This window comes from Typha latifolia, chloroplast, assembly GCF_019914945.1.
Source record: "Typha latifolia chloroplast, complete genome".
NCBI lineage: Eukaryota > Viridiplantae > Streptophyta > Magnoliopsida > Poales > Typhaceae > Typha > Typha latifolia.
Window position 1 is genome coordinate 2,501 of NC_013823.1, and position 20,000 is coordinate 22,500.

Here is a 20,000-nt window from a genome sequence, read left to right on the forward strand (position 1 = left end):
TTGTAAATAAGAAGATTGTTTACGAAGAAAAACGAATACAAATTCACATTCGAATACATAAAAATTATATAGTAATCTAAATAGTCTTTTATTTTCTTTTGAAAAAACGTAAATCGATTTCTTCGAAGTAATGAGACTATTCCAATTATGATATTCGTGGAGAAAGAATCGCAATAAATGCAAAGATGGAACATCTTGGATCCGACATTGAAGGATTTGAACCAAGATTTCCAAATGGATAGGATGGGGTATTAGTATATCCGAGATAGAGTTTAAATGTGAGAATTTGTCCTCTAAAAAGGGAAATATTGAATGAATAGATCGTAAATTATGAAATTGTGGTATTTCTTTTTTTTCGGAGGAAGATACTAATCGCAGCGAAAATCGAATTTCCATAATGACTGCAAAACTTTCTGATATCATCTGAGAAAAAAAACGAGAATAAAAATAATTGTTGTGCCCAATGAATCGATTTTGGTTAGAATGATTAGTCGAATTAATCAAAAAATTCTGTTGATACATTCGAATAATTAAACGTTTCACAAGTACTGAACTAGATTTATTGTCATTACCCAAAATTTCCGTGGGTTCGTAAAAAATCGAACCATTTAAACCATAATCATGAGCAAATGCATAAATATACTCCTTAAAAAGAAGCGGATATAGGAAGTGTTGTTTCCGAGATCTAACTTTTTCTAAATATTTTTGTACATGTAATTGTTTCATTTACATTTCTACTTGAACTAGAGGCTGAATGGAGGAATTTCTTGGTTTTTCAAATGATACATAGTGCAATATGGTCAGAACAGGGTATGTATAATGTATTGTATTATGTGTATATATATTATATATATAGAAAAATTCTGTATATATATATACCCCATATACCCCGGAAAAAAACAGGGAATCCAATCAACAGATCTTTTTCCTCTCCTTTTCTATCCAATTGGTTTATGTTCGGTATAATTACAAAAGGATAAAAAATCCTTTATTTTTGCAACCCAATCGCTCTTTTGACTTTGGAATAAATTCTCTTTATCAATATACTGTTTCTTCTACACATCCGTCTACAATCCATAATAAAGAATAATTAGGATTCATTAAAAAAAATCAATGGTCCACTCACAGGAAAACCCATCCTTTCCCGCATCAGGCACTAATCTATTTTTAACGTCTAATTAGATCGGGTAATCATTCAAATTAAGAACATAAGCTCGTTGCTTTTTTTTTTTTACCGGAATTGGAACCATAGGGCTCTATCCATTTATTCACTAGACCCAACTGTAAATGGGAATTTATTTTGTCCCACAAAAACCAAAACAATTTTTTTGAACTGTAACGATCCGGTAAAAATAAACTCCAAGTTTTACTTTCATTTTACTTTATTAATTAATAAAAAATCGAAAATAATAAATTAATTTTATTACGACATGCTGTTTTTTCCATTCATTACCTTTGAGGATCAGTCGTGGTCTTATAGACTCTACCAAGAGTCTGGACGAATTCGTTGCTTCATCCAAATGTGTAAAAGATCATAGTCGCACTTAAAAGCCGAGTACTCTACCGTTGAGTTAGCAACCCGGATAAATAGGATATGTAGATACGATCGAAATAAAAAAATCAATTGAATTGCACTGCACAATCCTATCAAAACATTGAACTAGCAACACATCAAAAAGAAAGATTTTATGATCAATTAAAAACACTCAAATACCAAAATGAACAGATCTAATTAAAAAACATTACCAATTGAGATCTAAAAGTTGTGACAAACCACCCATTTTTTTTCAATTTATTTTGATTTTCCTTAAAAAATACATTTTGTATGAGAGTAAATGCAGCAAGGCAAACCCATCATTTGAGTGAAGTGAAGGAAAGAAAAAACCAATATGGAGTGGGGATAAACAGATCCATTTATCTACGATCGAATTATATTTGTTCGATACACCATTGTCAATATAAATGTAATGTTGAGAAAACAAATTTAAGTAAATAAAATAAAGACTTGTGTTGGATTGGCACAACATAAACATAAATAATAAATTCGAATGGAAAAAATTAAGGAAAAGGTAAAGAAAAAATCCGCAGTTGATTCAATTAATTAAAGGTACAATAAGCAAGATTTACCCCTTATTTGTTGGTAAATTTAATTCCTGCACCAATAAAAACGTAAATAAATATGAATAAAGCAAGAATAAAGTAAAAGAATATGTAAATAATTACACAAAAATAGATACTAGTAACCGTCCCCTACTTTTTTTTTGAATTTCAATTTCGTTTTTTCCTTTAATTAATTCGAAGTTCCTTCTTTAAAAAATTCTGCCTTCTTTAAAATATCATAAACCGTTCCTGTAGGTTGAGCGCCCTTTTCAAGGAAATATAAAATAGCGGGAACATTTAAAAAAGTTTGATTTTTTATCGGATCGTAAAAACCTACTTTTCGAAGATCTCTTCCTTCTCTTCGGGATCGAACATCAATTGCAACGATTCGATAGATAGCTCATTGGGATAGATGTCGATAAACAAAGCCCCCCCCTAGAAACGTATAGGAGGTTTTCTCCTCATACGGCTCGAGAAAAATGATTCTCATTTCTGTAGGAAAATGGATCCAGAAAATCATGAATTAGACTATGATTTGAATTCAGTCCTTTTTTGTTCTTCCTTACAGAAAAAAGGAAATCTCATTCATACTCATAACTCAAGTTGGGTAATTGTGACAGAGTTCAAAGGAAAATCCTTTGACATTTATTGAGCTGTCTCTAAACTCTTTTGTTTGTCTCATCTCAAATCTATTTTTATTCCTCATTCTGATCCAATTATTGAGACAATTGAAAATAGTGTTTCCTTGTTCCGGAATCCTTTATCTTTGCTTTGTGAAATCATTGGGTTTAGACATTACTTCAGGGATCCTTATTCCTTTCAAAACGGCAGCAACATACCTTTTTTATTTCTTTCTGTTATTTCTTTCTATATAAATAGAATACGAACGATTGATTCCCTTGTTATACACTTTTGATTGAAACGGTTTTACCAATTTAGAAAAGTTTTACTTTTTTGCAAACTTATTCGAATTTGACCCTTTCGATATAGATATATATTGAGGATATACTTACAAAGTTGGTCTAACTTATTGATTTTCACTAACCCTAGATTCTTTCCCTTGATAAATTATTCAATTAATCCTTTCTTCTCGAGCTCCATCATGTACTATTTACTTACAATCCAACACAAATTGGGTTCTTAGCAGAACAGAACAAATTATGTCGAGCCAAGAGCATCTTCATTACTATAGAAAATGGTGGATGTAAAAATCCACAATTGATCATGTCCTTCAAGTCGCACGTTGCTTTCTACCACATCGTTTCAAACGAAGTTTTACCATAACATTCCTCTAATTTCATTTCAAAGCGGTATGGAATTGATTCAATATGGAATCGTGAATAGTCATTGGTTCCATCAATCAGTATATATCAGTATTTACTAGTCCATACTTATCTATCTATGGATAGATAAGTATTTATCTGGAGAAGGCTTAACAAAAATCCAATTTATTTAACCCTATATTCTATCATATGAATAAAACAGATTTATGAAAAAGACGAATAAACTAGTTTGCTTAAGATTTATTATTTATACATCTTCGATAGATTGTTTGAGACGATTAATCATGCATGATTAATTGTCTCGAACAAATAAACTACAAATCCCCAAAAGAAGTTTAATAATAATAGATTTCCAATTCCAGAACAAAATCAATTATTAACCAAATACACTATTTCAATGACCCGAAAAGGTCGAAATAATATAGATTTATCACACTTCTTCAAGTACTAAGAGAAAAAATTTAAGTAAGAAAAAAAGATCTCGTATACGGTAAAATTAAGGTCCTTACATTATTCTTTCTTTCATCATAAAAATAAAATATAAATCAAGAATCAGAGGGGTATGATCTTTTCGTATCCATCATATACAAGGAACAGTTCTTACCAGTAATTACTGGTAATTAGTAACTGGTAATTAGTAATTATAGGATATTTAAAGAATTACGGATCCTTTTCACTTAACCGAAATGTCCGCCCTGTTACTGATACTGAAATACAACAATACAATAAAAATATATAATATATATCATATTGGCATAGGCCTTGTTTTTTATACATATTTTGTTTTACTTCAGGTTCCATAATTTTTTGATCAATTCAAAAGTCAAGTAACAAGTAAATGGAATATACGAATTTCTCCCCAATCGCTACATTACATTGATTTACAATCTTTGATTTGAACCAGATAATATCTAAGATACAAAAAATAGGGTCCAGATCCTTTTTCCGATTTTTTCTTTTATCGTGCCAACTTTAGTTAGAAGTTTTAAGACCAGTGATGAAATTTGAAATTCCCTACTTTTAAGTCTCCACATAGAATGTGGAATTCGGATAACCTAGTTATTTTCTTTTTATTTACTTTTGGTTTTGGGGAACGGACTAGAGAAACCTTTCTTTCATATTGCGATTCAGAGTTCATATCTGGGAATTCAGAAGATAAAATTGTTCTCTTTAACAAATTTTTGTTTCATGTGGGATACAATGTGATCCCATCTTTCGTTTCATCAGAAACGGTCTGGGACGGAAGGATTCGAACCTCCGAGTGACGGGACCAAAACCCGCTGCCTTACCGCTTGGCCACGCCCCATTTCGATTTCTATTATAGACTAATAAACACTATTATTGATATTGGTTATTCGTCAATCCCAACTCAAATACATAAAAACATATGAGATATTTTGTTGCTAGGATTCAATACATGTAGATCTAGAATAAGAAAATTCATTGATCATTACATGGAATTCAATTAAGATATTGTATGAAAGTCGAATTCCTTGTATTCTCATTCTCAAATGAGAATGTAAGGAGGTATTTTTTTGGGGGGGGGAGTCCGAAGAAAAAGAAGGATTTTATGATCTGCCTTTTTCATTTTTCCCTTATAAAAATAAATCAATCAAAATAAAATTATCTAATCTACAAGAACAAAATATTTGTTATGCTTAATATCTTTAGTTTAATCTGTATCTGTCTTAATTCTGCCCTTTATTCAAGTAGTTTTTTCTTTGCCAAATTGCCCGAAGCTTATGCCATTTTCAATCCAATCGTAGATGTTATGCCTGTCATACCTCTATTCTTTTTTCTCTTAGCCTTTGTTTGGCAAGCTGCTGTAAGTTTTCGATGAAATTTTTAATACTCTACTAAATTTATTATATATTCGATATATAAATTCTAAAAATTGATAAGATCAGATACGTCTTACATTATGAATCCTCGATTCAAAAATAGAAATTCTTGTATTGTATATTGAATGAATAAACGCAGTGATAAATTTGAATCAGCTTTTTCCCCGTTCTCACCTTCTAGTGAGCGCAGACAAGTGAGTCCTCCACAATCCATAATTTTGGATATGGTAAGAATTTTTTAGTTTTTACTAATGAAGTAATAAAAATCTTATTACTAATAAAGTTAATAAATTAAAAATTTTAAAAAATTTCTTAAAATAGACTTTTTTTCATTTTTGGGGTGTCATGTCAAAACAAATAAAATAGGATATGCGATAAAAAATAGGTAATCTATTCCCTTTTTCAACAAAAAAAATGATCTTGGAGATTGTGTAATGCTTACTCTCAAACTCTTTGTTTACACAGTAGTGATATTCTTTGTTTCCCTATTTATTTTCGGATTCTTATCTAATGATCCAGGACGTAATCCTGGACGTGAGGAATAAAAATAAAAGATTTTGAGTTTTTTTCTAAAAAAATTCTTAAAAATTTTATTTGTTTCATACATTTGCCTATGATAAAATCAAGGGATCAGAATTCCTTCGAATTAGAAAGTCCCAAGTGATCATAGGGAACGGAAAGAGAGGGATTCGAACCCTCGGTACAAATAACTTGTACAACGGATTAGCAATCCGCCGCTTTAGTCCACTCAGCCATCTCTCCCAATTCAAAATTGAAAATTTTTATGCGATGTAACACGTGAAAGAAAGATTGAGAAAAATCCTCGTTTTTTCTTTATTATCTTTTTATTAGATAATTAAATAGATAATTTAGAAAAATTTTTGATTAGATTAAAAATTTCAACTTTCTAAATATCTTTATACTTATTTTTAATATTTTGATACTTAGAATCTAATCTTTTAATTAATCTTTATTATAGTCTATTTTTTAATTAATCTTTATTTATTAAATTCTATAATATTAAATTCTATAATTATATTGTAATAATTATATTAAAAATTATATTGTAATAGAATCTTTATATTACACTATGTATCTTTATATTACACTATGTATTTATTATACACTTTTATTATACACTTGAATATTATATTCAATTCGAAATATATCGAATAGATAGAAAATCTAACGAATTATAGAATTCTATTGCTAATTTATATATGTATATAAATATATAAATAATATCTAAAAATACTAAAAATATATAAATAATATCTAAAATTAAATAATATATAATTAAATAATATATTTTATGACGAACAGTAAAATAAACAATAAATAATTATTAAATTTAAATAAATAATTATTAAAAATTAAAATTAATATAAAATTTAATTAATATAAAATTTAAATTTATATAATATATAAAATATAAATTAATATAATATATATATTATATATAAATATATAATATAAATATAATATAAAATATAATATAAATAATTTAATAATATTAATAAAATTCAATTCAGAAAAAAACCAATTTGATCAGGAATTGTCAATTTATATAATGACTTAAAACAGATCCATTCAATAGAAAGAATACCTTATTTCTTTGATTTTGTACGAAAAGTTTATTCCCCCGGCCTGGTCTGGTTAAGTACTGGCCAGGCCATTTCCTCTTTTATTCCAATGAATCCTTCATTTCCTAGATCAAACAATTTAATTATGTTATGATTTGATATTAATCAAAAATACTTGTTATTGCTACTTCAATAACAAAACAAGAGAAATTTCCATTCTAATTCCTATGATAGAAGTGACATTTCTTATTATATTTGAATTAGAATATTTTCTTATTCTTCTTTTTTATTTCTTTTTCTGAATTTATTACTTAACTTAACTATTTATTACTTTCCAGTTAAAGTAAATAAAAAACAAAAAAAAACATGTGATAATATATATCACATATCATAACATAACATGTATATATTTAATATATATATATTAAATATATTAAACAATATTAATATCATATTATACATATATATATAATATATATATATATAAATAATAAATTATAAAATAAAAATATATATAAAAATATATATATAAATTTAAAAATATATATATAAATTAAATAAAAAATATATATAAATTAAATAAAATATAAAATTCAAAAAAAAAAAAAAAAAAGAAACCTATATACAAAATTTCGCATCTTTCTAGTCCTGCTTCAATAACTCCTTCAAGTGGAAACCATTAGTTTAGTAATAACTTCTTCCTAGCAAACAAAAGTATAACTAGAACTTTTTATGTTATTTAAATAAACTTGCTACTCTTCGCTTAGCTTTTTTTATTTAAGTCCCCAGCAAGACAAAATGCGTGTCACGACTATCATTTTCATGATTCTCATGCTATCTTGATTGTGTTTCACTCCCCAATTTGTTCGACAAATAATCCATTCATATACAATAATGAATATGTAGCGGGTATAGTTTAGTGGTAAAAGTGTGATTCGTTCTATTAACACCTTAAATAGTTAAGGGGTCCTTTAGTTTTTTTTTCGTACTCCGATCAAAAACTTTATTTCTTAAAAAGGTTTAATCCTTTTCCTCTCAATAGCATATTTGAGGAAGAATATACATTCTCACGATTTGTATCCAAAGGCCAATTAGACATTTCATCCAAAAAGTGGATTATGTATATGGAGTCGTGAAGCATAATTTTTTTTTGAATTGGATTAACTATTCCAAATAAATAAGTATGAGTAAAGGATCTATGGATAAAGATCCAAAAGTTTAGTTCCAATCGTAACTAGATCTTCAATTTTTGTGTTGTAAAAGTAAATTCAAATTGAAGCCAAATAGCTAAAAAACGATAGTTTTGGTTTACTAGAACCATCAGCATATTGTTTCAGCTCGGTGGAAACCAAATTCTTTTCCTCAGGATCCGGTGAGTGGAAATAGGGAACGAAGTAACTAGACTAGATGGATTTGGTATAATCTCTCTCCTCTAGAAGGATCATCTAGAAAGCGAGTAGCTTTGGATGCATTCAGACAGAAAAGCTGACATAGATGTTATGGATTTCTTTTTTTTCTCTGGGAATACATCGATCTTCCATAAAGGAGCCGAATGAAACCAAAATTTCATGTTCGGTTTTGAATTAGAGACGTTAAAAAGGATCAACCAACGTCGACTATAACCCCTAGCCTTCCAAGCTAACGATGCGGGTTCGATTCCCGCTACCCGCTCCATACTCTTTATTATATATGCATTATATATGCGTCATCCATTTGGATATGCATCCTTTTCTTATTCTCTAAAAATTTTTTTCTGTGTAATCGTTTTTTATCTGAACAAGAGAAAGGAATAATACGAAAGAAAAAAAATAGGAATGAAAAGCGTCCATTGTCTAATGGATAGGACAGAGGTCTTCTAAACCTTTGGTATAGGTTCAAATCCTATTGGACGCAATTTTTTTCCAGCGATTTTTATAAATGGCTATACTAATAAACCTTTTTTGAATGATTCAAATGAAAAATATTTCTCAATGGTTACTCTTATACTAAGAATAAACATGATAAATTTATGTTTGTTCCTGCAGTAAAAACAGTTCGATCTGTTCCTGAATAGCTTCCTTCAAAATGGCTTCTGCTTGTTGGTTGAATGTCTTGGTAGAAGATATAATTTCTTGGAATTGAGGTTTATTCTTTTTTAAGTAGGTACGTAACTGAACAAGAAATTTCTTTACCTGTCCAATTTCTAACGAATCAAGATACCCATTCGCTCCGGTATAAATAGTAGCTATCTGCTCTTCTACTGTGAGAGGGGCAGATTGAGATTGTTTAAGCAACTCGCGTAATCGTTGACCTCTTGCCAATTGATTCTGAGTAGCTTTATCGAGATCAGAAGCAAATTGTGCAAAGGCTTCTAACTCTGCGAATTGCGCTAGTTCCAATTTTGATTTGCCAGCTACTTGTTTCATGGCTTTAATTTGAGCTGCGGATCCTACTCTAGAAACAGAAATACCCACATTAATAGCAGGTCGGATTCCAGCATTGAATAGATCAGCAGATAAGAATATTTGTCCATCTGTAATGGAAATTACATTAGTAGGAATATAAGCTGAAACGTCTCCAGATTGAGTCTCAACTATTGGTAAAGCGGTCATACTTCCTTCACCTAAACTAGAACTTGATTTAGCGGCTCTTTCCAAAAGGCGTGAATGCAAATAAAAAACATCTCCTGGATAAGCTTCACGACCGGGAGGTCTTCTTAATAAAAGAGACATTTGGCGATAAGCTTGTGCCTGTTTGGAGAGATCATCATAAATTATTAAAGTATGTTTTCCACGATACATAAAATGTTCAGCCAGAGCCGCTCCCGTATAAGGAGCAAGGTATTGTAATGTAGCAGGTGAATCCGCCGTTTCAGCTACGACAATAGTATATTCCATAGCCCCTTGCTCCTGGAAAGTAGTCACTACCTGAGCCACAGAAGATGCTTTTTGACCAATAGCTACATAAACACATATTACATTTTGCCCTTTTTGATTGAGAATTGTATCTGTGGCTACTGCTGTTTTGCCGGTTTGTCTGTCCCCAATAATTAATTCTCGCTGACCGCGTCCTATAGGGATCATTGCATCAATAGCAATAAGCCCTGTTTGAAGGGGCTCATATACAGAACGTCTCGAAATAATACCTGGGGCAGGGGATTCAATTAACCGAGATTCAGAAGATGAAATTTCACCTCTCCCATCAATAGGTTTAGCCAGAGCATTTATAACACGACCCAAATAAGCGTCACTTACAGGTATTTGAGCAATTCTTCCTGTTGCTTTTACGGAGCTTCCCTCTTGTATCATCAACCCATCACCCATTAATACAACGCCAACATTATTTGATTCCAAATTAAGAGCAATGCCTATTGTACCCTCTTCAAATTCTACTAATTCACCTGCCATTACTTCATCAAGACCATGAATACGAGCAATGCCGTCGCCTACTTGAAGTACGGTACCGGTATTCACAATCTTGACTTCTCTACTATATTGTTCAATACGTTCACGGATAATATTACTAATTTCGTCGGCTCGAAGGGTTACCATTAGTATTTCTTTATTCTTTTTCGGAAGCAAGGGGAAAAAAATAATGCCTAAATTCGAAATTCAAATAAAAGTTGAAGGGCTAATCAGTTATTTCTTCCATCGCCCCGAGAATGCCAATATTCGCACGGATAGTACGGAAATGTAACTCGGTATTCATATTCAAACAACTATTCAGAGTTCCTAGAGCTCCTTGTAAGGCTTGTTGGAAAACTCGTTGTCGGACCTGATTCATTGCTCTTTGTTTTTCAAAATCAAGGGTTTCATTTTTGTAATTTTCTAATCGTTCCAAACTATCACAAGTGGCATTAATCAAATTTTCTTTTTCTCGTTCTATCTCAGAATACCCATTCGTTCGATACTCATCTGCTTCTAGTTCCACTTTCCGTAAGCGAACCCGGGCTTTTTCGAGTTGCTCAATGGCCCCTTTACGTAATTCTTCCGAATTGCGAATAGTAATCAAGATCCTCTGTTTTCGATTATCTAATAAATCTTTTAATGAAAGTAGATTATCTTAGCATTAATTTCACAACTTTCATGATCTCTTCCCGAACCAAACATGAATCTTTCGATTCATTTGGCTCTCACGCTCAATTATTTATTTTATTTTTTTGTTATGGGTATTCCCATATCTTTTTTTAATGTAATGAGCCTATCCTCTCTTTTCTTTTCTGTTTGTATTCAAAGATGTCGAAACTGATACAAGACCAGAATAATTATTAGGAGGACTCTTCTGACCAGACAAAACTCTATAATTGTCAGCAAAGTTGTTTCTTTATTTTGATTTCTTCTTTATCTTTTTTGAATTAAAAATTCATTTAGTTTCAAATGAAAATTTATAATTTTTCGATTTTTTCTGCAAATCCAAAAAATTCCTCTTTTTTATACATAGGTCGTCGATTCGGCATTGGATAAGATAAAAAGGGCAAGTCCCCATTTTCTAGTAAATGGTTTAAATCATTTTATCGATATGAGTGTTCTATATCAGATAAGTTACCAACTAGTTATTTTTAAACCATTTCGGTACTAATGTAGTGGTAGAAAGAGTACCATGTTTTGCCTGGACTTCAAACAGTTTAGTTTTAACCATGTTAATGGTCTCGCATTATTGGTTGATAGAGAATCAAAGTTGATTTACCAATTAGTTACGAAATGCTATGGTTCTTACATATGATTTCTGAATTTATTCAGAAGTAATTCGTCGAGATCGTGCACCTTTTTTCCTATTTATCCTAAACATACTATAAATAAAGTGCAGTTGGATGGATCCAACCTATTCTTGAAATACACAACTCGCACACACTCCCTTTCCAAAAAAAATCAATACACCAATCACTACACTTAGATTTATTAGATTTGTTGCTAAAATATCGGTATTAAACCCGAAACTCCCGGCGGATGGCCAGTGGCCCAAGAAAACGAAAGAATCGGTTACATTTTTCATATGCTCTCCTCTTATAGATAGGACTAACAAAGAACAAAGTTCTTTTTCTATCACTTTGTTCGCCCCTTTCTTTTTTGATCGATTTTTTTATTAATTGAATTTCCCTTTTTTAATGGGAATAAATTAAATCTCGTAATTTTATTTAGGTTAGGTCTTAGGTCTCATTTCAATTGCGAAAAATATCGTTTATTGAAATGTTTCCTAACATAAAAGGAAAAAAGTTTCCATTGTACTAAGCGAAGGACGGGAAGGAAGAAAGCGAACGAATCCCGTAATTCCTCATCCTCAAATCAGTCCTTCCTGGGTCTCAATAAATAAGTAATTGTAAGAGTAAAGTGTTGATATAATTCGAAGAAGCAAACGGCAATTTCAAGTTAATAAAATCAGAAAATAAAGTATGTAATCTAAAGTACTTTTTTACATTTCTAGAATTAAACAAAAGGATTCGCAAATAAAAGTGCTAATGCCACGACCAGTCCGTAAATTGTTAAAGCTTCCATAAAAGCTAGACTCAGCAATAAAGTACCTCGTATTTTACCCTCTGCTTCTGGTTGTCTCGCAATACCTTCTACAGCTTGGCCTGCAGCAGTACCTTGACCAACTCCAGGTCCAATAGAAGCAAGCCCTACAGCCAATCCAGCAGCAATAACAGAAGCGGCAGAAATCAGTGGATTCATGGTAAGTTCCTCGCAAAAAAAAAAAAGAAATGGTTAATGATACAATCAACCAATGAATTTTTACTTATTTTATCATTTTTTATCATTAAGATGTATTGGATCGAAATAATGAAAAACTACGAATTGAAATGATAATATTGATGAATCGTCAGAACTACTTCGATATCTAGTTTTTCATTTCTACCCTTTTTGTAAATCCCTATACATATAGTTCTAGTCTAGTTATTGCATTTCTTTCCAACCATCCCTTCATTCAATTTTTCGTTCTTTACCCTTCTATATCATCTCTTTTTTCAGCCAATCCACAATTACAGACAAAACAGAAGGACTTATATGGGAATCCATCTAAATGCAGTAAACTGCAATCAAATCAATATATGCAATCGATATCTATATGTATATGAATATATATATATATCAATATACATATAGAATATCAATATAGAATATCAATATTAATATATATATATATTAATATTGATAAATATAAGTAATATTGATAAATATAAGTATAATTGATAAATAATAAATATAAGTATATTAAGTATAAGTTGATAGATAATAGATATAAGTATAAGTTGAGATAAGTTAAGAGCTTATTTATATATAGGAAATAGGGACTCTATAACTAGTGAATATCTAATATTACCTATACATTTGTATTACATATACATTTGTTTCTTCTATAACGTAAACTTTATATGGAATCAGATTCTAGAATAATTCCTCGAAACCCACATAAAAAGTGGCTGGACTTATAGACATTACATACACTCAGTGTGACCTCCCAAACCATCTTTTTTTTATTTCGTAACATCGTGCATCTTCTTTCCTACGACTCGAAGTCGTATATTCATACGTATTTATATCTATTATGCTCTCCAACCAAGCAGATTATCTTGAATCATGCATGAATTGGGATAAGCTAAAAAAAAAAAGACTATTTCGAAAACTAGTCAATGATGCCCCTCCATGGATTCGCCTATATAAGCCGCGGCTAACGTTGCAAAAATAAGAGCTTGAATACCACTTGTAAATAATCCAAGAAACATAACAGGTATAGGAACTACTGAAGGGACTAAAGAAACAAGAACAACAACTACTAATTCATCAGCCAATATATTCCCGAAAAGTCGAAAACTCAGAGATAAAGGTTTTGTGAAATCTTCTAAGATGTTAATTGGTAAAAGTATTGGAGTTGGTTTAATGTATTTCTCGAAATAACCCAATCCTTTTTTAGTAAGACCCGCATAAAAATATGCCACTGACGTGAGTAAAGCTAAAGCAACAGTAGTATTTATATCATTCGTGGGCGCAGCTAACTCCCCATGAGGTAACTCTATGATTTTCCAAGGTAAAAGAGCACCTGACCAATTAGAAACAAAGATAAATAGGAACATAGTTCCAATAAAGGGAACCCAAGGACCATATTCTTCTCCAATTTGGGTTTTGCTCAAGTCTCGGATAAATTCAAGGACATATTCGAAGAAATTCTGACCGTCGGTCGGAATAGTTTGTGGATTCCGAACAGCTATGATGGCTGAACCTAACAAGATAGCAATTACGAACCAAGAAGTGATAAGTACTTGGGCATGGATTTGTAAACCTCCTATTTGCCAATAGAAATGTTGGCCTACTTCTACACCCGATATATCGTATAGCCCCTTGAGTGTTTTAATGGAACATGGTATAACATTCATATTGTCCTCTGATAGAAATTGAACTTCAAAAAAAAGGAATTATTTTGATTCAACCATTTCTTTCTCAAATCACCAACGTGAATCATTAATCGTATATTTAGGATACCAAGAAATCGCATAACATCATAATATATATATATCAATATCCCCAGTTCTTTCTTTATCTCTTTTTAAAAATGAAAAAATCGTAACCGATTCAATAAATCTATGGAGTTGCCCAATAATTAAATAATCTTATTATTCTGAATTCTTATTATTCTTAATCATAATCAACGATTTCTTATATAGCTAGAACGACCCTCACAAATTGCGGATACTAATTTGTTAAGAATCAATCGAATTGAAGCTATAGCGTCATCGTTGGCTGGAATCGAAATATCTGCGAGATCTGGGTCACAATTTGTATCGATTAAACAAATCGTCGGAATCCCCAAAATAGCACATTCTCGAAGAGCCGTATATTCTTCTTGCTGATCAACGATGATCACAATATCAGGCAACCCCGTCATATATTTGATCCCACCGAGATATGTTTGTAAGGTATATAATTTTCTCTTCAACATTGCTGCATCTCTTTTAGGGAGACGGTTGAGTTTCCCCATCTTTTCTTCTGCTCTTAAATCCCTGAACTTAGAAAGTCTCGTTTCCGTAGTAGACCAATTCGTTAACATACCACCGAGCCATTTTTTATTAACATAATGACATCGAGCCCTTATTGCAGCTGATGCTACTAAATCCGCTGCTTTATTTTTGGTACCAACGATTAAGAAGCTTTTTCCCCTACTTGCTGCATCAAAAACTAAATCACAGGCTTCTGATAAAAACCGAGCGGTTCTAGCGAGATTTGTAATATGAATACCTTTACGCTTTGCCGAGATGTAAGGGGCCATTCTAGGATTCCATTTCTTAGTACCATGACCAAAATGAACTCCTGCTTCCATCATCTCTTCCAAATTGATGTTCCAATATCTTCTTGTCATTTTTTCCCACACTTCCTTTTTGTTTTTTTTTTTTTTATTAACAAAGAGACGAGGTACCTTGAAATAAATAATTGTTCCGATGGAACCTTCTACCAGGGATTGACCATTGATACACGGCACAAACCATAAATTTTTTTAATTACTTATTTTATTGATTTTTATTTATTACCAAATCAATAAAATAATAAGACCAGTCCAGTATAGTTAAAAGATAGTTAAAGTAAAAATGAATCCACTCTTAGGAATCATTAAATCGCATAAATGATTTTTCTGATGTCTCATGGAAATTTGTTTCATGGAAATTGTTTGTCACGTAAGAACAAAATAATTCTCTATGGTGTAACAAAATATCTTTCGTTTCCAACTCGAATAGATTTTTTCTTTTGATTTCCAAATAAATGTTCTTGTCTTGCCTTGAACGATGCACAAATTTTTGGAATCCAGTACCAACAGGTATAATCCCCCCTAGAACAACGTTCTCTTTCAGGCCTTTCAACCAATCAATACGACCTCGTAAAGCAGCTTTTGCTAAAACTCGAGCAGTTTCTTGAAAACTTGCTTCGGATATGAAACTTTGAGTATTCAGAGATGCTCTTGTTATTCCCAATAAGATTGCCCGATAACAGATCGATTCATTCAAAGCGCGCCCTGCGCGTTCCGCTCGCAACAATCCGATTAATTCTCCAGGTGAAAAAACATTAGACATTCCATCTTCTGAAACCAATACTTTTGATGTTACTTGACGTACAATAATCTCTATATGTCTATTATGGATCTGTACCCCCTGGGATCGATAAACCTTTTGGATCTTATTAACCAAAGAGATACGACTTTGAGCTATGGTTAGCTCAGCTCCAATTAAGAACCCCCAGGGGATCCCAAGAATTCTTGGTATACGTTCGTTCCAACCTTCAACTCTCCTTTCGAGGTTCATCGATATTGAATCAATCGAACGCACTTCTAAGATTTGTTCCACTTTTGGAAGACCTTGCGTTATGTCACCAGATCTCGATTTTTCATATATAAATGTAACTAATGTATCTCCTTCGTAAAGGATTTCCCCATAATGACCATGAACAGTTGCTCCTGGAGTGGCCAAATAAGGCTTAGCTGATCGTATAACTAAAGAGTCAACATTAACAATTAAAATTTGCCCAGATTTTTTTATGTGTGGTTCGTATTTAAATAGACATACATTTTCACAAATAAATTGTCCAAGGCTAATTATTGTTGATGCCTCTTCCCAATAATCGTGATGGAGAAAGCACCAATCCAAATGGAAGGGGTTCAAAATGATGTTACTGCATGGATCGGGATTATAAATCCTCCCATTTTCATCTATTAAAAAATATTTAAGTACTTGAAGTACTTGAAAAGTCTCTTTGAAATTGTCAAGTAGCAAATATTTCTTTAACAAGATCTGATTATGAGTTATTAAATGGTAAGATGAATAAAAATTCGATATTTTAGGTACAATCGTTCCTAAGGGACCCAATAAATCCATAATTGGTATTATGGGATCTGATTCTTTTGTCACATTGTTATATTTCGAACTATTGAATGGACCAATTCGAGAACAATTGGATGATGACAAAATTAGCAAAGATCGGCATTCCTTAGTTCGATTCAACAACGTACCAACAGTTCCTCGATGTTGGCTAAGTGATTGAATCTTCACCTTGGAATAAAAAGGATTTGTATTGGTGCGATCTAATCCATTATCGGGAATCAATCCTGAACTTGCCCTATCATACCTTTTTCCGGTATACGAAATAGTGGACTTGACTAAGTCAATTCTTATGAAATCGCGAATCAGATCATTTGCCCTTACTTGAACAAAGGAAGCATGAACCTCTTCTCTGGAACCGTTTTGTTCGTGGTCCCAATTCAATACTAAGCAAGTCCGAACTAATTGAATACTTGTGTGGTAAATTCCTCGAATTGACTTGCCATTTCCATAAAGGATATAATTGACAACTCTAAGTTGGACGTTATCCTTTTCCTGCAAGAGATCCTGAGGGAAAAGTGTTGCTAAATTTATCCCATCGGCTATTTCATATGTGACTACAGGTCGAACCGAAACAAAATACTTTTTCTTGGTAGGTGTGATACGTTGAACATAAATCCAATTTTTCAATTTTTTTGATTCCTTAGAGTTTTTTTTTTCTGTTTCTGGTGGTATCAAAATGCCGCTGTGCCTGGATATCTTATCTGTCTCGCCAGGAAAATGAATATCGCCAGAAAAGATTTTCAATTCAATATATTTTTTTTTTCTCTCCACTCGGACTAATCCACCTACTCGGCTTCTTGTATTTAAAGTGAGTCGTGTATCTACTCCAATGATACTATTGTTCCGGACCATTATGAATGAGGATCCCGGCAAGATATGCACTTCTTCGAGAATGAAAAAAAACTGATCTACTTTCATTTGGTATTTCGGACTAAATTCTTTTGTTCCTCGATACTCAATCAAATCCTCTTTTTTTATGATTGAATCTACCTCTATGGTTCCATATTTAGTAATTCCTGAACTGTTTCTTCTGTATCGTGGATCATCAAAATAAGCAAGAATACTTTTTCTACGTAAAATACCATTTATGGGTATTTCAATCGAAATACCAAAACAGGGTATTAGTTCTTTCTCTTGTTCTTGATCATATTGTAATGGGATGATGAATCTATCTCTTCGCTTTTTCGCTAAGAAATCAGAATTCTCTTGGAGAATAGAAGGATATATGAAATTCCAATGACTATTGGATATGATTTGATCAGGTCTTGAATAGTCAAGAATTTCCCTATCTTTTTTATAAGAAGTATATAACAATTTATGTCTTACTTGATCATTAGTCATTGAGAAGTCCGAGATATATCTTCCTTCAACAGAAAAAGAATCAACATTCATTTGATCTTGATCCTTGTGGAGCGAAAAAGACACTATACTGGATCTGCACGGACCTCCTGCTAATATCCATAAATGGCTTGTTTTTGGTAATAAATGAACATTACCATATGTATATTCAGGTGCATGGTAGACGTCGGTACTCCAGTGCATTTCTCCCTCTAATTCAGAATAAATATGTTTTCGTACCCTCTCTTTAAAATGAAAAGTAGACGTTCCAGCACGAATCTCAGCAATCACTTGTTCTGATTCTACATATTGATCATTTTGAACTAAAATCAAACTTTTTGGTGGAATATTCACATTATGTATAATATCTCGACTCTCAATAGTTACATACAAGTCTATAGAACATAAAAAAGCAGGGTGTCCATGACGGGTACGTGTGGGATGAACCAAATCCTCATTGAATTGGATTTTCCCATTAGAAGGAGCTCGTACATGTTCGGCAGTACCACCAGTGAATACTCCACCGGTATGAAAAGTTCTTAATGTTAGTTGCGTCCCCGGTTCCCCAATTGATTGACCCGCAATAATACCTACGGCTTCTCCCAATTCGACCAAATCGCCATGAGTGGGACTCCGACCATAACATAATTGACAGATCCAAGATGTACTCCTGCAAGTAAATGGGGTTCTAATATATATTGGTTGTGCTCGAAAGGTTATGAATCGATTCACAAGTCCAATCCCAATATCTTGATTTCGAGTGGCAATGCATCGTGGGCCGATATATATATCGTCTGCTAATACACGACCAATTAGTGTTTGGACAAAAATTTTTTCCGTCATCCCATTTTGAGGACTCACGGAAATACCTCGGATAGTACCACAATCTCTTCTACGTACAATAATGTGTTGAACTACTTCAACAAGTCTACGTGTAAGATATCCAGCATCTGATGTTCGTACAGCAGTATCTACAACTCCTTTGCGGGCTCCATAGCAGGAAATTATATATTCTGTCAAAGAAAGTCCCTCGCGTAAATTGCTTTGAATGGGTAAATCAATCATTTGTCCTTGGGGATCTGACATTAATCCTCTCATACCTACTAATTGGTGTATCTGAGATGCATTCCCCCTAGCTCCCGAAAAAGACATTAGATAAACTGGATTAGAAGGATCAGTCATCTGAAAATTTGGATTCATTTCTTGTCTCAAATATTCACTTGTAGCATACCATATCTCAATGGACTGACGTAATTTTTCTACCGCATGCACATTCCCATAATGATGGTGTTTCTCCAAAATAAAACTTTGTTGTTCAGCGTCTTGGACTAACCATCCCTTAGAAGGTATTGTTAAAAGATCATCAATTCCTAATGAAATAGATGTAGCAGTGGCTTGATGGAAACCTAAAGTCTTTACTTGATCCAGTATATGTGATGTATATCCCATTCCGAAATGATCTATTAATCTGCTAATAAGTCGTTTCATAGCAGTTCCATTTATCACTTTATTGTGAAAGACCAGATCGGCCCGTTCTGCCATAAGTACCTCTATATTCTGCTGAGTAGGATTCGACAATGGGCCTGAATCAGTGATTCGAAAAACTTAACTTCCTTTCCTCAATCTCAATCTTGATTCACGCAGAAATTCAGAAATTATGATACTAGTTAAATTGGAAACACCCGAATTCCCATAGGAAGGAGCATCGCCTAATCTCATTTCTTAGTTGAGATTTCTTAGTTTAGATAGTGTATGAGTAGGCCCGACAAAACCCTTGTATGGCTTCTTCTATTTCTCGATAAAAAGAAATATGACCCAGAGTGGTTCGAATGTATATACACCGGATTTCTTTTTTTACACTTCCTACCATTAGATAGTGACCATAAATCTCATGATAAGTACCCAAAGATTCATATTGAACTTCGATGGGAACTTCTCTTGACCCAATGACACGTTGATCTAGTTTCCATCGGAGCCACAAAGGACTATCTAAACTAATTCGTTTCTGCCGATAAGC

The 20,000-nt window shown here is 32.4% G+C and overlaps 11 protein-coding genes and 5 non-coding genes across 16 annotated transcripts in view; 4 read left to right on the forward strand and 12 right to left on the reverse strand. All coding sequences in view use genetic code 11, as the record gives it.

The window, feature by feature from the left end:
• matK (maturase K) overlaps nucleotides 1-726 on the reverse strand; it is a 1,542-nt gene extending 816 nt beyond the window's left edge. The window contains exon 1 of the mRNA in view: nucleotides 1-726. This exon is cut by the window's left edge and continues 816 nt beyond it. Within this exon, the coding sequence (YP_003433956.1) occupies nucleotides 1-726 (726 nt within the window).
• The window catches only part of trnK-UUU, a 2,696-nt gene extending 1,115 nt beyond the window's left edge, over nucleotides 1-1,581 (reverse strand). Inside the window, exon 1 of the tRNA in view lies at nucleotides 1,545-1,581. This is a non-coding gene — a tRNA (tRNA-Lys). The remainder of the gene's footprint in view (nucleotides 1-1,544) is intronic.
• A 709-nt stretch (nucleotides 1,582-2,290) lies between these two features.
• Nucleotides 2,291-3,382, reverse strand: rps16 (ribosomal protein S16). The gene is made up of 2 exons: nucleotides 3,341-3,382; nucleotides 2,291-2,500 (listed from the first exon to the last, which is right to left on the reverse strand). Exons 1-2 carry the CDS (start codon nucleotides 3,380-3,382, stop codon nucleotides 2,291-2,293), a joined length of 252 nt encoding a protein of 83 aa, YP_003433957.1.
• A 1,235-nt stretch (nucleotides 3,383-4,617) lies between these two features.
• On the reverse strand, nucleotides 4,618-4,689 carry trnQ-UUG. The gene has a single exon. It is a non-coding gene; the product is annotated as a tRNA-Gln (tRNA).
• Nucleotides 4,690-5,037: 348 nt separating this feature from the next.
• psbK (photosystem II protein K) lies at nucleotides 5,038-5,223 on the forward strand. The gene has a single exon. The coding sequence runs from the start codon at nucleotides 5,038-5,040 to the stop codon at nucleotides 5,221-5,223; it is 186 nt and encodes a 61-aa protein (YP_003433958.1).
• Nucleotides 5,224-5,658: 435 nt separating this feature from the next.
• psbI (photosystem II protein I) lies at nucleotides 5,659-5,769 on the forward strand. Its single transcript has one exon. It carries the CDS (start codon nucleotides 5,659-5,661, stop codon nucleotides 5,767-5,769), a length of 111 nt encoding a protein of 36 aa, YP_003433959.1.
• A 129-nt stretch (nucleotides 5,770-5,898) lies between these two features.
• trnS-GCU lies at nucleotides 5,899-5,986 on the reverse strand. Its single transcript has one exon. It is a non-coding gene; the product is annotated as a tRNA-Ser (tRNA).
• Nucleotides 5,987-7,712: 1,726 nt separating this feature from the next.
• Nucleotides 7,713-8,478, forward strand: trnG-GCC. The gene is made up of 2 exons: nucleotides 7,713-7,736; nucleotides 8,431-8,478. It is a non-coding gene; the product is annotated as a tRNA-Gly (tRNA).
• Nucleotides 8,479-8,628: 150 nt separating this feature from the next.
• On the forward strand, nucleotides 8,629-8,700 carry trnR-UCU. The gene has a single exon. It is a non-coding gene; the product is annotated as a tRNA-Arg (tRNA).
• Nucleotides 8,701-8,813: 113 nt separating this feature from the next.
• atpA (ATP synthase CF1 alpha subunit) lies at nucleotides 8,814-10,337 on the reverse strand. The gene has a single exon. The coding sequence runs from the start codon at nucleotides 10,335-10,337 to the stop codon at nucleotides 8,814-8,816; it is 1,524 nt and encodes a 507-aa protein (YP_003433960.1).
• Nucleotides 10,338-10,416: 79 nt separating this feature from the next.
• Nucleotides 10,417-11,778, reverse strand: atpF (ATP synthase CF0 subunit I). The gene is made up of 2 exons: nucleotides 11,635-11,778; nucleotides 10,417-10,833 (listed from the first exon to the last, which is right to left on the reverse strand). The coding sequence occupies exons 1-2, from the start codon at nucleotides 11,776-11,778 to the stop codon at nucleotides 10,417-10,419; spliced, it is 561 nt and encodes a 186-aa protein (YP_003433961.1).
• A 431-nt stretch (nucleotides 11,779-12,209) lies between these two features.
• atpH (ATP synthase CF0 subunit III) lies at nucleotides 12,210-12,455 on the reverse strand. The gene has a single exon. The coding sequence runs from the start codon at nucleotides 12,453-12,455 to the stop codon at nucleotides 12,210-12,212; it is 246 nt and encodes an 81-aa protein (YP_003433962.1).
• A 956-nt stretch (nucleotides 12,456-13,411) lies between these two features.
• Nucleotides 13,412-14,155, reverse strand: atpI (ATP synthase CF0 subunit IV). Its single transcript has one exon. It carries the CDS (start codon nucleotides 14,153-14,155, stop codon nucleotides 13,412-13,414), a length of 744 nt encoding a protein of 247 aa, YP_003433963.1.
• A 269-nt stretch (nucleotides 14,156-14,424) lies between these two features.
• rps2 (ribosomal protein S2) lies at nucleotides 14,425-15,135 on the reverse strand. Its single transcript has one exon. The coding sequence runs from the start codon at nucleotides 15,133-15,135 to the stop codon at nucleotides 14,425-14,427; it is 711 nt and encodes a 236-aa protein (YP_003433964.1).
• A 238-nt stretch (nucleotides 15,136-15,373) lies between these two features.
• Nucleotides 15,374-19,525, reverse strand: rpoC2 (RNA polymerase beta' subunit). The gene has a single exon. The coding sequence runs from the start codon at nucleotides 19,523-19,525 to the stop codon at nucleotides 15,374-15,376; it is 4,152 nt and encodes a 1,383-aa protein (YP_003433965.1).
• Nucleotides 19,526-19,724: 199 nt separating this feature from the next.
• The window catches only part of rpoC1 (RNA polymerase beta), a 2,770-nt gene continuing 2,494 nt past the window's right edge, over nucleotides 19,725-20,000 (reverse strand). The window contains exon 2 of the mRNA in view: nucleotides 19,725-20,000. This exon is cut by the window's right edge and continues 1,350 nt beyond it. Coding sequence (YP_003433966.1) covers nucleotides 19,725-20,000 — 276 coding nt within the window.